General features: G+C 55.4%; 6 protein-coding genes across 6 annotated transcripts; 1 reads left to right on the top strand and 5 right to left on the bottom strand.

The window, feature by feature from the left end:
* Positions 1–490: 490 nt before the first annotated feature.
* On the bottom strand, positions 491–3,125 carry LTR77_001801 (uncharacterized protein; the record flags this gene model as incomplete). The annotated part of the gene is made up of 3 exons (XM_064799061.1): positions 491–586; positions 641–948; positions 1,007–3,125. 3 exons carry the CDS (start codon positions 3,123–3,125, stop codon positions 491–493), a joined length of 2,523 nt encoding a protein of 840 aa, XP_064663388.1.
* Positions 3,126–4,121: 996 nt separating this feature from the next.
* Positions 4,122–5,608, bottom strand: LTR77_001800 (uncharacterized protein; the record flags this gene model as incomplete). The annotated part of the gene is made up of 2 exons (XM_064799060.1): positions 4,122–5,173; positions 5,224–5,608. The coding sequence occupies 2 exons, from the start codon at positions 5,606–5,608 to the stop codon at positions 4,122–4,124; spliced, it is 1,437 nt and encodes a 478-aa protein (XP_064663387.1).
* A 430-nt stretch (positions 5,609–6,038) lies between these two features.
* Positions 6,039–8,918, top strand: VPS34 (Phosphatidylinositol (PI) 3-kinase; the record flags this gene model as incomplete). The annotated part of the gene is made up of 2 exons (XM_064799059.1): positions 6,039–6,097; positions 6,155–8,918. 2 exons carry the CDS (start codon positions 6,039–6,041, stop codon positions 8,916–8,918), a joined length of 2,823 nt encoding a protein of 940 aa, XP_064663386.1.
* A 222-nt stretch (positions 8,919–9,140) lies between these two features.
* LTR77_001798 (uncharacterized protein) lies at positions 9,141–10,116 on the bottom strand (the record flags this gene model as incomplete). Its single annotated transcript, XM_064799058.1, has 2 exons — positions 9,141–9,957; positions 10,010–10,116. The coding sequence occupies 2 exons, from the start codon at positions 10,114–10,116 to the stop codon at positions 9,141–9,143; spliced, it is 924 nt and encodes a 307-aa protein (XP_064663385.1).
* Positions 10,117–10,511: 395 nt separating this feature from the next.
* LTR77_001797 (uncharacterized protein) lies at positions 10,512–11,963 on the bottom strand (the record flags this gene model as incomplete). The annotated part of the gene is made up of 1 exon (XM_064799057.1): positions 10,512–11,963. One exon carries the CDS (start codon positions 11,961–11,963, stop codon positions 10,512–10,514), a length of 1,452 nt encoding a protein of 483 aa, XP_064663384.1.
* A 218-nt stretch (positions 11,964–12,181) lies between these two features.
* YME1_3 (i-AAA protease yme1) lies at positions 12,182–13,363 on the bottom strand (the record flags this gene model as incomplete). Its single annotated transcript, XM_064799056.1, has 5 exons — positions 12,182–12,556; positions 12,608–13,008; positions 13,066–13,120; positions 13,171–13,264; positions 13,317–13,363. The coding sequence occupies 5 exons, from the start codon at positions 13,361–13,363 to the stop codon at positions 12,182–12,184; spliced, it is 972 nt and encodes a 323-aa protein (XP_064663383.1).
* Between the last annotated feature and the right edge of the window lie 503 nt (positions 13,364–13,866).

Raw genomic sequence — 13,866 nt, 5'->3', positions numbered from 1 at the left:
GCATGGCCGTCGTTGAGAAGCGGCAACGACAGGCGAAAGCCTTCTGCACAGCTAGTCCTTCTGCACAGCTGCAGCGGCAGAAGCGAAACGACCTATCAAGTCTTCGCGGTGACGGCGGGAGGCGTTGCATGAGCTTCGATAAGAGTCTTGTCAAGCTTGAGCGTAACCAAGACAAGCATGGAGGGGATGCGGGCTGACGTGCGGCCGAGGTCTGGCTTGCGCCAACGGGATAAGAATTCCTGGTCGGACGGTGCAGCAAGGTGCCGGATAAGATGTTGCACTGTAACAGTGGGGTGTGAGGATAGGTTTTGGCGATGGTGACACAGGAAGGGGGACGAGGATAAGGTTTGAGTTTGGAATCAGGCGCTAGCTGTGTTGGGTGATGTGCCTGTCGATCCAACGACAATATCACTTTGCAGAACGATCTTGAGTACAAAGGTCTTGACGAACAGGTGCGTGTACTGAGTAGACATTCACACCACTCGTCTCCTCAACCACTCCTAAACAGCGCGATTGTATCCACGAAACCGTCCAAATTGTCGTCGTACCTCGCCACGTCCTCCCCATCCACCGTGATCATGAAATGCTATTTCCTGCGTCAGCAAAGCGTCGACTCCTCTAAAAGGCTCGCAACACTTACCGTCCCAACGGTGTTCTCGTTGTACAAGGTGATGGCGCGACTATCCCCCTCCACACTGAAGATCCGATCCTGACACCTCTCCCCATTCCCCTGGTCCGAGCAGCTCGTGCTATAGTTATTGAAGAAACTGTACAAGCCGGCGCCGTAGATGTTGATGATACTCGAGTCGACAATCCTCAGCCCCCAGCCATCTGCAGCAGGGATGGTGTAGCCGTCGGCGGTGACAAAGTCCTGTCTGAACTTGGGATCGGAGAAGCGCGCGGCGTAGGGGAAGGGGATTTTGGCGTTGGGGTTGGGCTGGTAGTATGCTGTGACAAAAGTCAGCGACGCAAGACCGAAAGAGCTCTTGTGACCATCGATACTCACCAGTCTCGGTCTGGATCTGTCCCGCGAAGACGTTTTGCGTGTTCGTGAACTGATACTCATACTTGACATGATGCTCCACAGCCGTGCCAACAAGCCAAACGGGCCCCGTTCTACTCTCATCCAACAGTCCTCTCCCGGAGTAAATCGTGATCTGCCTTAATTGCGGATCCTCAACATCGTGGTCAGCAACCCAAATCCAGTTGTTTTCCAGATAAATCCCCGCAGCCGAAGGCGTGATATGCACCGTCAAGAAACCAGAAATACACTCCTCGATAAGATTCTGCGCCGTAACAGTGACATCCGGGGTCGTCGGACATTGCGCCAGCTGCAAGTCCGAGCCAGCGAAACCGCCGATGCGGGCATGGACGTCCCAGACGCCGGTCGGAGTGGTAGAGGGGGAGTTGATGTTGTATTCGAAGAGGATGGCGCCTTGCTGCTGGCCTTTGGTGGACACGATCATGTCGCTCCACTCGATCACTCCCAGATCGCCTGGCTTGCCGATTTGCACGACGGGTTTCGGCTTATTCATGTTGTTGAAGAAATTGCCGGAGGAAAGGATGACGGAGTACGCTTCGCCGACAATGCGGGAGCCGGGAGGGATGTAGATTGTTCTGGTGACCAGGTAGTCGCCGTGGTCAACGAAGAGGATTTTGTTGTTCTTGTGTGCGTTGTTGATCGCCCTTTGCAAAGCCTTGGTGTCGTCGGTCATGCCGTCGCCTTTAGCGCCTTGCTTGCGTGCGCTGACGAACTGGGAGACATCGTATTGCTCGTACTGCGGCTTGGAGCGCTGGTAGTAGGCACCGCTCGTATCGATCAGACCAGCTGTTCTTGGCGCTGGTGCAATGGTGCCCTGGAACATGTTCGGCCCGTTGGGTGTGTAAGAATGTCCTTCGCCCCAAGCCGAGATATAAGTGTTGCGTGGGGTGCCCTTTAGTACAGTAGTGTTGCGGCCGCCTTGGACTGCAATAGGCGTCCTCTTGAGGCTGATGTTTTCGAGGATCAAAGAGTTGGCGGTCGGCGGCTGTGAGTTTGCGGTGTATCCGGTGCGGAACGCAATACCGACATCCGTGAACGAGCTGTCGAAGAAGGTGATGCTGCCAACTGAAAGCGCGGTGGGTCCACCTGAGTACATGTTCAACCCGACCGAGCAGTTGTTGACGGTGATGCCGTAGTACGTCCAGCCCCAGTCCCAGAGCTGGTTGATGGCAGTGACAGCGTTGTTGAATGTGAGGTTGCGCATGGTGAACTGTTGGTTACCAACGTTCAAGCCGTTCAGTCCGCCATTGAACACCAGATCGTTCACGAACCCCCCGGAGCCGGACTCGATAAACAAGCCCACGTGCTGTGTACCATTTGCCTGGCTCATCTCGAAGATGACATTTTGTATGCTCGTCGCTTGTGCAGTAGGCCAATGGATACCGGTGGCGGCACTGCTGGCTGGGATCGCAGTCATGTCAATGATGAAGTTGCGAATCTGCCTCCAGAAGACGTTGGTAGACCCATACTGCAGCCCGTTCGCACCGTACGGATCGCCGTCAATAAGCCCAATATTTCCTGGTGGCGCAGCAAAATCCGCCGTCGCCTTGATTACCGGCATGCAGTTGGGGTTTCCAATCATCATAGTGTAGTAGTAGTCCGTGATCGAAGCACTGATCAAATAAGTCCCAGCCGGAAAGTAGACCACCGCCGGCGTAGTCGTGCTCGAGGCACACGATCCAGGCGCGCATCTTCCACCAGACGAGATGGCAGACTGGATCGCTGCGGTGTCATCCGTAACACCATCTCCTGCTGCACCGAAGTCCTTGACGTTCCTGAACACGGTGTAGTTGCTCGGGTTCGGGTTGAAGGCTGCGTAGCCTTGGTGCTGGATGTTCTCGAGCCAGTAGTCGCATGATGGAGCTGCTGCCTCTGCCACGATTCTGGCCTTGGGGAGTGCGGTCGGCTGGGAGGCGGAGGATGAGATGGCCGCGGTTGGCCCGGTGTAGGCAGTGTACATGTGGTATTCGCTGAGAATAGAATCGGTGTATGAGGCAACTTCTGGGGGTTCGAAATGGACATGCTGGGCGAAGGCGTAAGGAATGGCGGCCAGCAGTGCTGGCAACATAATCCTGGAATGCATGTCTGGAGGAGTGACTGAGAAGAATGGGAAGAACAGAACGAACTAATAGTATGCAACGAAAGCAAGAAAGAACGACCGCAATCAAGCAGCACAAGAAGTGACCAAGAGCCTTGTAAGGAAAGAAGAAACAACCACAAAGCATCACCTACCTATATAACCATCCCCCTCCTCCCACCTCTATACCAACCGATTTCAACCCGACCAATCACCTCATTCAGCCTCCATACCCTCCACTACTCCAAAAGCCACATTCAGCTCCGCAACGCTCAATCGGTGATGGCCTGGGCGGCTGTATGCCGACTTGTTCGATGAGGAAGGTCAGGGTGGCTCGGGTGGTCAGGAGGAGTGTTCAGGAGGTGAGGTGGAAATTAAGAAAACGGGTCTCCGCAAACGCTCGGGCTGTGGGGAAATGCTTGATCCCTGCTGAGGGTCTTGGATGTGGATGTGGATGATGAGACAACCACGAGCATGACTGCTGTTGGTCGATTGTAAGCTGCAACGACATTGATCATGGGACGATTTGATCCACGGGCTAGGTTCAGGCACGCATGTGCTGCTTCTTTTGAAGACCACGAGGCCAGGAAGAAAAGAGTGTATCGATGTGCCTCGGTCATTTCTCACGGAAAGCGGCAGGCCAATAGCGCCACGGGTTTCGAGCACTCCACATCAAAGCAGCAATGCCTCCGCGATACATGCAGGTACAGCATTACAACCCAGTCTACCCGTCATCGAAACAACCCAGCCGTCGGGCGGTTGCCGCCCCTGAGCAATACATGAACAACAAATGAGACAGGAAATAGTACAAAATCTCGGATAGGAAGGTGCCATTCAATGCAACCTTGACGGAGTAATACCTGTATGAATTGATGCTGCGTTCAGCTCAGCCACCTGCGCCTCGCTATGTGCACAATATATCTACCTGTACCCCACTGAGCGGCAACGAGAACCGCGTCAAAAGCGCCGAATCGAAGTTCTCCTTCTCCAACTGCCCACGCATCAAGTATACCACCCTCTTGTCCCCACCCCCTGCGTCTGCCCCTCCTCCCGATGCGGAATCAACGGCTCACCCGCCCCAAAAGCCTCCGTCAACTGCTGCCACACCCCATAATCCAGCGCCAGCACAGCCTGGTGCTTACTGCTCTTATTCCGCCTCTGCTCCTCCAACGTACTCGGCTGCGCGACCTCCAGCGTCGGCAAACCCTGCGAATCCGCTGTGACGCCGATACTCCCCTCTTTGATCAGGAAACTGACATAGAATAGGTTCTCAACCGTCTGGCCGAAGGAGCGCGGATTGAGGACGTAGTCGAAGAGGCTGACGGCGCCGTTGTCTGCCAGGCGGGCGCGGCGGAGGAGTTGCTTGCCGTGGCTGCTTTCGAGGTCGGCGAGGGAGGTGATGCCGTTGTCTTGTAAAGTTTTCTCGCCGGCGCGGACGTGCTGTTCGAGGTGGCTGCGGATGCGGGTGCAGATGGCTTGGAGGCCGTTGGCGTCGGTTTGTGAGAGGTCTTCGCGTGTCAGGTTTTCGGGTCGTGCTTCGCGGCCGGATGTGTCTTTTGATTGGCGTGCGCGTCGTTGCGTTTGTGTGCGTTGTTTCTTTTCGACTGATAGCGGGCCGAGGAGGAATGATGGCACGCAGGGGCGAGCGTTGGAGGGGAAGCAAGCCCTTCGGCCTAGGACATCCCAGTCCAGCGCTTGGCCTACAATGTCGTCAATGTCTTCCTCGTCATCGCTGTCATCTCGGCTTCTCGTCCGGCGTCTGCGATTGTTCCTAGGTGCTGCCGTCGCATCCTCCTCATCGCGCTCCAGCGGCCCACCATTGCGCATGAAGGTAATACATTTTGAGAGGAACTCATCAACGTCCACGCCCGTAGAGTTGTCGCCTAACACAAGCTGCGCAGTCTTCTTGTTCGCGAGATCGGACACGTTCACCAGAAGCCTAGAATCCAGCGTCGCGTCGTTTGTTTGCTTGACCTCCTTGTAGATCTTGTTGGCGGCGCGTACAGTAGTAGTGAGGCCATCGCCGGAGTCGCGAAGAAGGTCGTCCCGTCGTTCTGCTGGTGGTCAGGACATTCAAACGAGCGCAGAGTTGTTGTTGACTCACCTTGGAAGTCCCTCTCCAGAGCGCGACTCTTCCGCTTGACATCTCGCCGAACATGTGGGTCCTGATTGGGGTCGAAGTACTTCTTGAACTGTCTTTCCTCTCTTTCATCCGTGTCCTCATCGTCCTCATCGTGCGTAGGCGCGGCGTTCAGAGAACCTCGCTTCCGCTTCTGCCCCTGCGCGCCGCTACTGCCCTCAGACTGTGGTGTAGGCAGGTTTGATCTCTGCTGAGGTCGCGGCGCATCTGACGCTCGTCCCTTGCCCTTATCACCAGGCCTCATGCTGGGGTCACGGTTCTCTTGGTCGGAAGTACCGCTAGGCGCGGGCGTAGTAGAATTGTAGCGTGACGAGGGAGCGTTGGACGGTCGGTTATTTAACCGGGCCATTTCGCATGTCCCTCTGGGTGGATCGAAATGTAGTGAGGTTGCCGCTGCACTGCTGCGCCGCCAGAGACTTGTCTGAGACGCGCCACAGTGTCTTGCAAACGCGTCGTTGCTCGCTGTGTCGTCGCGCGATGCGTCGTTGTTGAACACACCGACTGGAAGAGACAACGGTGCCGCGCGATGCAGTGCTGTCGGTAGAAAGGCGAGGGGTGGTGCGATGCGGGTTGAGGCTAAGGTGTGAGGTTTGCCGTCGCGACTCGAAAGTGAAACAGACGCGACGTGAGGTCATGAGGCCGAGGTTTAGCCGGCGCAATGCATGTGACACCTCTACTTCCCTTCGATATGGCGAGTGCATCAGCGGTCGTAACACCTGCAGAGTCGCAGTGAAGCTGCAAGAAGACCTCTGCCACGCACATTGTGGTGTGTGGGCAACATGGAGCCCTTCACATTCGCCAGCTCATCAGAGCTGCATCTTGCGGTAGCAGTGAAGGTGTGGGTTCCCTTTCACATGATCGATCGGAAGTGACGCAGAACTGACGAGACTGATAGCAACCGCCTTGAAGGGCAGGAGAAGCCACTGCCATACTCCACCCTCCTCAAGCGCCCCGACCTCCGCCATAGAGGTAGCAACTTGAGCCCAAACTCCGAGCTATACGTGACGGTTCAGCCATTCGCCGACTCGAAGCCGCTTACCGTCCACTCGCAGACGGCATACAAGCACTTCAAGAGTGGCCGAACATGGAACCAGTGGCTCAGTCTGCCACTCGAGTACAGTACGCTGCCAGCTAACACCCAGCTCGCTATCACCGTCTGGGATCTATCGCCTATCAACCCGAAAGGCGGGGACAGGAACCACCACATTCCATTTGGAGGCACGACGATACCATTGTTTGACGATGATGCAACGCTGCGGACGGGACGGCAGAAATGCAAGATCTGGCGGCACAAGGCTGCAGATGGCTTCTCGGTCAGTACTACGCCCTGGCGGGAACCACGGAAGCGTGGCAGGAGAGAACAGCAGGAGGAGATGGTTCTGGTTGATGAGAAGCAGAGTAGGAGAGATGCTGAGCTCGAGCGGCTGGTGGGCCTCATGAAGCAGCATGAAATGGGCGACATTACGGAGAACAAGTGGTTGGATCAGATGGTGTTCCGGCAGATCGAGAAGCTCGAACGACAGCAGGTCAAGGACTCTACGCGGCCGAAGCATACATCTCAGACAAAGCAGAACGGAGAGACCAAGACTGATGGCGAAGCTCCGCTATGCGCTGAAGGCGATCCTGACCACGTCGATGGCAGCTTCTTCCTCTACCTCGAGTTTCCACGGTTTGACCATCCCATAATATTCACTGACCACGAATACCCACCTCCGCCCATCTCAGCCACTCAGACGGCAACTGCGCAGACAACAGGAGCGGTCAACTTCAAGCCACCACCAGAAGTTCAGCTGGGACCGGGCATCCAGTCAGACTCCAACGGCGCGAGTGATACAGATGGCGGTACTCGACTCATCGGCATCTACGATCCGGAGGTTGGCTACGCGGACAATCCAGCAGAAGCCAAGCATCGAAGACTCATCCGTGGCCAGCGAAATGCGCTCGATCGTGACCTAAAGCCTAATCCGAAGATGCGTGACTTCTTGAACAAGGTCATGTCGTATGGCCCAACTGTCGAGCTTAACGATAAGGAGAAGGATGAAGTCTGGCGCTTCCGTCATCATCTGACTCGAGAGAAGAGAGCGTTGACGAAGCTGGTGAAATCGGTCAACTGGAATGAGCCGACTGAGAGTCAACAGGCTATTGCTCTGCTGCCAAAGTGGGCAGAGATAGATGTCGATGATGCTCTGGAGCTTCTTGGACCAGGTGTACGCAACTCAACTGTGAGAGCATACGCTGTCGACCGGCTGCGCAAAGCGGACGACGAGGAGCTACTTCTGTATCTGTTACAGCTGGTGCAGGCGCTGAAGTTCGAGCCACAGCGAGCAAAAGATGAGGTTGAAGACCATATCGATTCATCGCTGGCCTCCTTCCTCATCGTCCGGTCGGCGGCAAATCTCAAGCTTGGCAACTTCCTGCACTGGTACCTTATGGTCGAGCTGGACGACGAAGCCACTACCAAGACCGCCGAAAAGAACAAGAAGCTCTTCGCTCGCGTGAGCTACGACTTCATGAAAGAGCTCGAGGCCACACCAGACGGCCAGGAGCGACGAAAAGTGCTCCTCCGACAAGGCGAGTTCATCACCGTCCTCAGCAAACTAAGCAAAGACATCCGCAACTCCCGCGCCGACCGCATGAAGAAGATCGAGCACTTCAAAAAACTCCTCTCCGATCCGAAGAACGACCTCGTCACCTTCACCCCACCCCTTCCCCTCCCTCTCGACCCCGAAGTCGAAGCCTCCGGCATCCTCACCGACGACAGCTCCGTCTTCAAGTCCTCCCTCTTCCCCCTCTACCTCAACTTCACCACCGCAGCCGGCACCACCTACCCCCTCATGTTCAAGACCGGCGACGACCTCCGCCAAGACCAACTCGTTGTCCAAATCATCGCGCTGATGGACCGCCTCCTCCTAAACGAAAACCTCGACCTCAAACTCACACCCTACCGCATCCTCGCCACCTCCACCCTGGCAGGCGCCATCCAGTTCATCCCCTCCACCCCCTTATCTGCAATCCTCTCCAACACCCCCAAGTACAAAAACTCCATCCTCGGCTTCCTCCGCCACCACAATCCCGCTACCCCCGGCTCATCGTCCGTGCTAGGGGTGAGGAAAGACGCAATGGACAACTACGTCAAATCCGTCGCCGGCTACTGCGTCATCACCTACCTCCTCGGGGTCGGGGACCGCCATCTCGATAACTTGCTGCTCTCGCCCGAAGGAAGGTTCTTCCACATCGATTTCGGATATATTCTCGGCCGGGACCCGAAGCCGATGGCCCCGCTGATGAAGTTGAGTCGGGAGATGATTGAGGGGATGGGCGGGGATACGGGGGAAGGGCAGTTTGCGGTGTTTAAACAGTATTGTTTTACTGCTTTCTCTACACTGCGGCGGTCATCGTCGCTGATACTGAACCTGTTCGCGCTTATGCAAGATGCCAGCATACCAGGTTTGAAAGGTTTCGATGCCGACGGCGGCCCCAGTGGGACAGGGGCTGTGGGTTTGGGACCGGTGAGGAAGGTGGAGGAGCGGTTTAAGTTGGAGATGGGGGAGGAGGAGGCGCTGGGGTTTCTGGGGCAGTTGATTGAGAGGGAGGTGGGGGCTTGGGGGGGTGTTTTGATTGATAAGTTGCATGGGTTTACTCAGGGGTGGCGGACTTGATTGGGTCGGGGGGATGGGTGGGTGGGTGAGGAACTGTTGTGACTTCGTACTTGGCGTGAGTAGTAAATATTTTGCAGAGCTCTGTACTGACAGCTGCTCACCATAATCTCATGGTCGGATGGTTTGGACGATATTGCAGCCCCAGCGTTGCCATGCCAGCCAACAAGTAGCCACGCGCAACTCCCAGCCGTTGGCCCACCGATCAAGATCCCAGCTCAGCCATCAAAAAGATCCACCTGCGGCCTCGATCTCAGCCTTCATCTCCTCCAGAGCTTCCTCGAGCGTCTCAATGTCCCGGTTGATGATCATGGCCTCCATCTTCGCACAGGGCGCAGACATCTGCTCCGCTTGTGCTCGTGCTTCCGCACTATCTGCACCCCCCCGATAGTTCTTAGGCGTGATGTTTACTGAAGCTTTATCCAAGTTCAGAAGAGCGAAGCAGAACAGCTGCACACGAATCAGGGTCCTTACTTGGGGAATCGACAGCACCGACATATCCTCTTCCGCAAAGATCGAGAGGTTCTTCAGCCCTGGCAGCATCTTAACTTCCTCTCCGCATCCGGTAAACTCGTGGAGTGTGATGCTCCGAAGGTTCTTCCGCTGAACGACCATTAGCCTCTTCGCGAAAAGGGCCATGTCTTCATTACGTCCGAAGGCGAAGGTGTTGTCGACGATCGGCATCAGTGCGGCTTCACTGTGTACTTGGCGGCAGACCAACAGCAGAGTGGGGGAGTAGCGCTTTGTCGAGGCGTAATCGAGCGTCGTGGTGTTTGGAACCTGGCGAGGACGGCAAGTGGCGTGGCGTTGTTCATATGAGCCGGATTCCTGTGTGGCGAGATTATTGCGCACCGTTGAGTCGCCTTTCGCTGCCTGGCATATGTAGACACCGTTATGTCTAATACGGCGCCTATGATCAAGATCCGAAAGCTCCTCGTACTCGTACACGTATATCATCTCTTCGCATAGAGCGTAACCCCAGATGCGGTTCCGAATTTCGGCGGGGAGTGACAGCAGACGTGTGCTTGAGTTGGCTTCGGTGCTGGACGATGGTGTCAGTGAAGTCACACAACAACCGCAGACGGTGAACATACATTGAATTGCTCTTCTTCCCGCTGTTCAGCATGCGACCACTCCATTTCTTCTTTCTCGGTGGTGACGTGAGCTCGTTTGGCTCTTTACGCTTCTTGGTACCAGCCATGTTGTTGGTGGTGAGGAGAGGAAGAAAAGTTCCAAGACGAGCTGCGAGGTGTGTTTGTGCTGTGAAAAGTGGAGCTTTCCGCAACATGCGACTTGTGAAACGTGGTAGGTTGACATGTGATTCTTGGCAAGAAAAGGCAGCTTCCCAGATAGGACACCGAGATGAGCCGCAGAGTGAGAGCACTCCATATGCAAGCAAGACCGTCCGCGGATAAGGTGCTTTTGAGAAGGTGAAGTAAGTGACCATCTCTGAAGTCGGATCGGATCTACGACAAGTCAGCATGAGCTCGTGACTACCATTTCTTGACTTCTTACTTGCGGCATCAGACGAGCTTCCAGATAGCGTCGGGTTGATGTGAACATCTGCTGCAAGGCTGGCGGGACGTTTGCCAACATTCAAGTACTAGTCTCATACTTCGTCCTCCCCCTCAGTCTCTCCCCACATCGATAAAACAACAATGGTATCGGCGCCATTGCCAACGTACAGAAAGCCAACAGACTCGTCGCCCAACCCACCCCCAGGCCTCGATACAGCTGCAGCGCAAACAGCGGAAATGCCGCTGAAATGATGTATCGACTCATCATCGACGCCCCCGCCGCTGAGGCACCGTAGAGAGCGCCGTAGGTGTCCATCATGAATAGATTCACGGAGCTGTAGATCATTACCGATGCAAGCATGGTCAGGGTTTGGAAGAGGATTGGCACGATCCAATGGACCTCCGGCCGGACTGACCAAGCGAATCCGAGCAGAGCGGCGGGTTGGACGAATGCTGCAGTCATGGCGCCGAAGAGGCGGTTTTCGCTCGGAAATGGCTCGTCTGGTTCGTGGGAGGCGAGGTGTCGGGCCAGACGGGGTTGGTAGATGTAGTGATCTATCGCTATCAGCGGCAGCGGAGCGATCGCTACGCCTGCGCCGAGACCGAGGAAAGAGAGGTTTATTCCGGTTGGGGTAAAGGCGTAGTAGTGGCGGTAGACCCAGGGTGAGGCGACGATGAAGAGATAGAGGAGTCCAAACAGAAAGCCGGAGTAAAGACACACTAGCGTAACGATCGGTTCCGTGAAGAGCATGTGCAGTGGTCGAATGAGCTGTGTGCGCACGAAGTGCCGCAAAAAGGGTAGAGGAGCCAGGTCTTCCTTCGGAGGCCCAGGGATGTTCAACCGCTTCGCTCGCCGCTGGAGGATAGTCTTCTTGTACGTCTCCCGCGTAAAGATGATTGGGATGTAGAAAGCCACGATGAAGAAGATGATGACCCATTGCGTCCAGCGCCAGTCCTTCCCGTTGGCGGCGAAGCCTCCGACGAGGGGACCGAAGACGGCGCCCAGCTGTGGAATGGAATAGTAGAACGCCATGGTGATTGCTCTGTAGCGACCAGCTGTGTAATCGATGATGGTCGCGGAGGCGTTGCCGACGGCTGGAGCGGCGAAGAGGCCGGCGAAGAAGCGGCAGACGGTCAAGGAAGGGATGGAGGAGCTAAAGCCAGCTCCCAAGGTGAAGAGGGCGAAGATAGGTGTTGTGGTGAGGAAGACGACTTTGCGGCCTAGAGTCTCGCAGAGAGGTGCGCCGATTAATGGTCCCAAGGCCAGGCCGACGGAGAAGAGGGACAGCGGGAGGATAGCGAGTTCTTCGGAGACGTGCAGGTCTTGCGTTACGCCGGTGATTCCTGCGCTGTAGATGGCGGCGGCGAAGGTGCTGACGAACGCCAGGAACATAATGGCGATGGTCGACAGTGTTCGGCGGAGAAGGCTGAAGTTACGAGGGTTGTCCGGGTCATCTGGGCCATTCCAATCGCGGGCGTGCTCGATGGGAGGCACCGCAGCGTCGCCGTCGCCATGTTGTTCCTTGGACATGATTGTACATGTGGGAGGCGGAGGTCAATTGGTTCATAGCGATGAATGATGCAGAGCTGTAGATGTAGTTGATGGCATTCGCCGCCGAGGTCGGATGTTGATGTTGCAGAGCTGGAGTTGACGCCCTGCGAATCCCCTCTTGACGATCTGTCGGGAAGATACGGTACAAATGACCGACGATCTATGGTTGGATATACCGCTCAATCCGACTGCACAATCTACTTCAAGTTGGTTGTAATCCTCTGATCAACAGCAGCAGTCATCGCGTAGATCGCATTCAACACCGGCACCTCCATCTTCAATTCCTTCGCCTTCCTCACAGCAGTACCAAGAATGACATCCACTTCCATCGGCCTACCTGCTTGCGAGTCGACGTACATACTACTAAAGACACCCTTCATCGATAGGATCTTCTCCATCAATCGATCGACCAGCTCGTGCTCCAAGGGAACGTCGCATCTCTTCGCTACATCGATCATCTCGTGCCAGAGTTGTCTCGTCGTTGCCATAGCTTCGGGCGACGAGTGGAGCCAGGTCTGTGTGTCCACTTGCGTGAGGGTCGTTATGGGGTTCCAAGCGGCGTTCCAGACACACTGTTGGCGAAGTTAGTCTCTATCATCGGAGGATAGGGCGGATGAACTCACCTTCTCCCACCGCTTCACCTGAATATTTTCCTCGATACTATACGTCGTCCGACCCTTCTTCATCATTTCAGCGAATCTATCTAGCCTGGCCTTCTCTGTAGTCTGGTCGACATCCGGGTTCTGGTAGAGACCAATTTCCAATCCCTCGTTCTCACCATGGCTGATCACTCCGGAGGTCTTCTGAACGGCCCCGGTCCAGGTTACGCAAGTAATAATGGTAGACTTTGGGAAGACTTCGCGAAAGGGCTCCTCGTTGCCAACGCCATTTTGGATCAGGACGAAGGTTGTTTTCTCGTCTGCAACGTCCTTGAATAGCGGAGGTGTGGCGGAAGGATTGACTGCTTTGTGGGCGCAGACGATGTAGTCAAACCTATGGCCTGCTTCCGAGGGAGTGTGGAGGACTGCCATACAGTCAGTCTTGAGTTCCGTATTCCACAAGTGTGAATGTAGATGCATACCATGATCGATCCTGACCTTGTGGCTGCCATGCCCTTCGCTTTCGATTTTCAAACCCTATACGGACGTCAACCACGTATTTCACAACACCTCCCGAATGTACTTACATTGGCCTTGACAGCCTCATAATTAGATCTCGCAGCAACACTTAAGACTACATCATCGTTTCGTCCGCAGATGAATGCGTAGAAGCCTCCTATTCTATGGCCGTCAGCGGTGGGATGTCACCAACATGCAGAGGGCAACAACGTACGCTCCCAGCCCGAACAGCAGGACTTTAGTCTTCTTGTCCTCACTCATTGTGTTCTAGCCAGTTTGAAGAAGAGGATGGTCAGTGGTATGGAAAGGTAAAGGCTTCTTGCTGTTGGTGAGGCTCAATTGCCGACACTGCCAGCAATTGCCGAAGCTCCTCACTTCACCTCAAGGACAGCTTCTCCTTTAAACCACTTCCTCCACTCGTCGCGCGTCGTAAGAGACACCACCGTGACGCCGTTGTGTTGACAGAGTCTGCCGGTTACATGCCTGTCTTGAGGGGACTAGCAGGGTTGTTGGTAGCCCAACCTCCTTGTCTGAAAGGCTGTATCGCAGCCATGTCCACTATCTCCGCAAGAAGCAACAACCAAACACCAACCTCAATGTATATGCGAGTTTCCAGCGAGTATGCAAGCCTGAGAAGATCCGGCGAGATGTGCACCTGTCTTGATATCAACAACATATGAGCTCTTTCCACCAGTCGGAGAACTGGCCACCGCGAACCAAACCAGACTCCTCTCCGTCGCCCGATGCGGTACCTACGAGCCTGC

This window comes from Saxophila tyrrhenica, assembly GCF_035928015.1.
Source record: "Saxophila tyrrhenica strain CCFEE 5935 chromosome Unknown scaffold_2, whole genome shotgun sequence".
In the NCBI taxonomy this organism is placed as follows: Eukaryota; Fungi; Ascomycota; class Dothideomycetes; order Mycosphaerellales; family Extremaceae; genus Saxophila; species Saxophila tyrrhenica.
The sequence above is the reverse complement of the archived record's forward strand: the minus strand, read 5'-3'. Positions and strand labels throughout refer to the sequence as shown.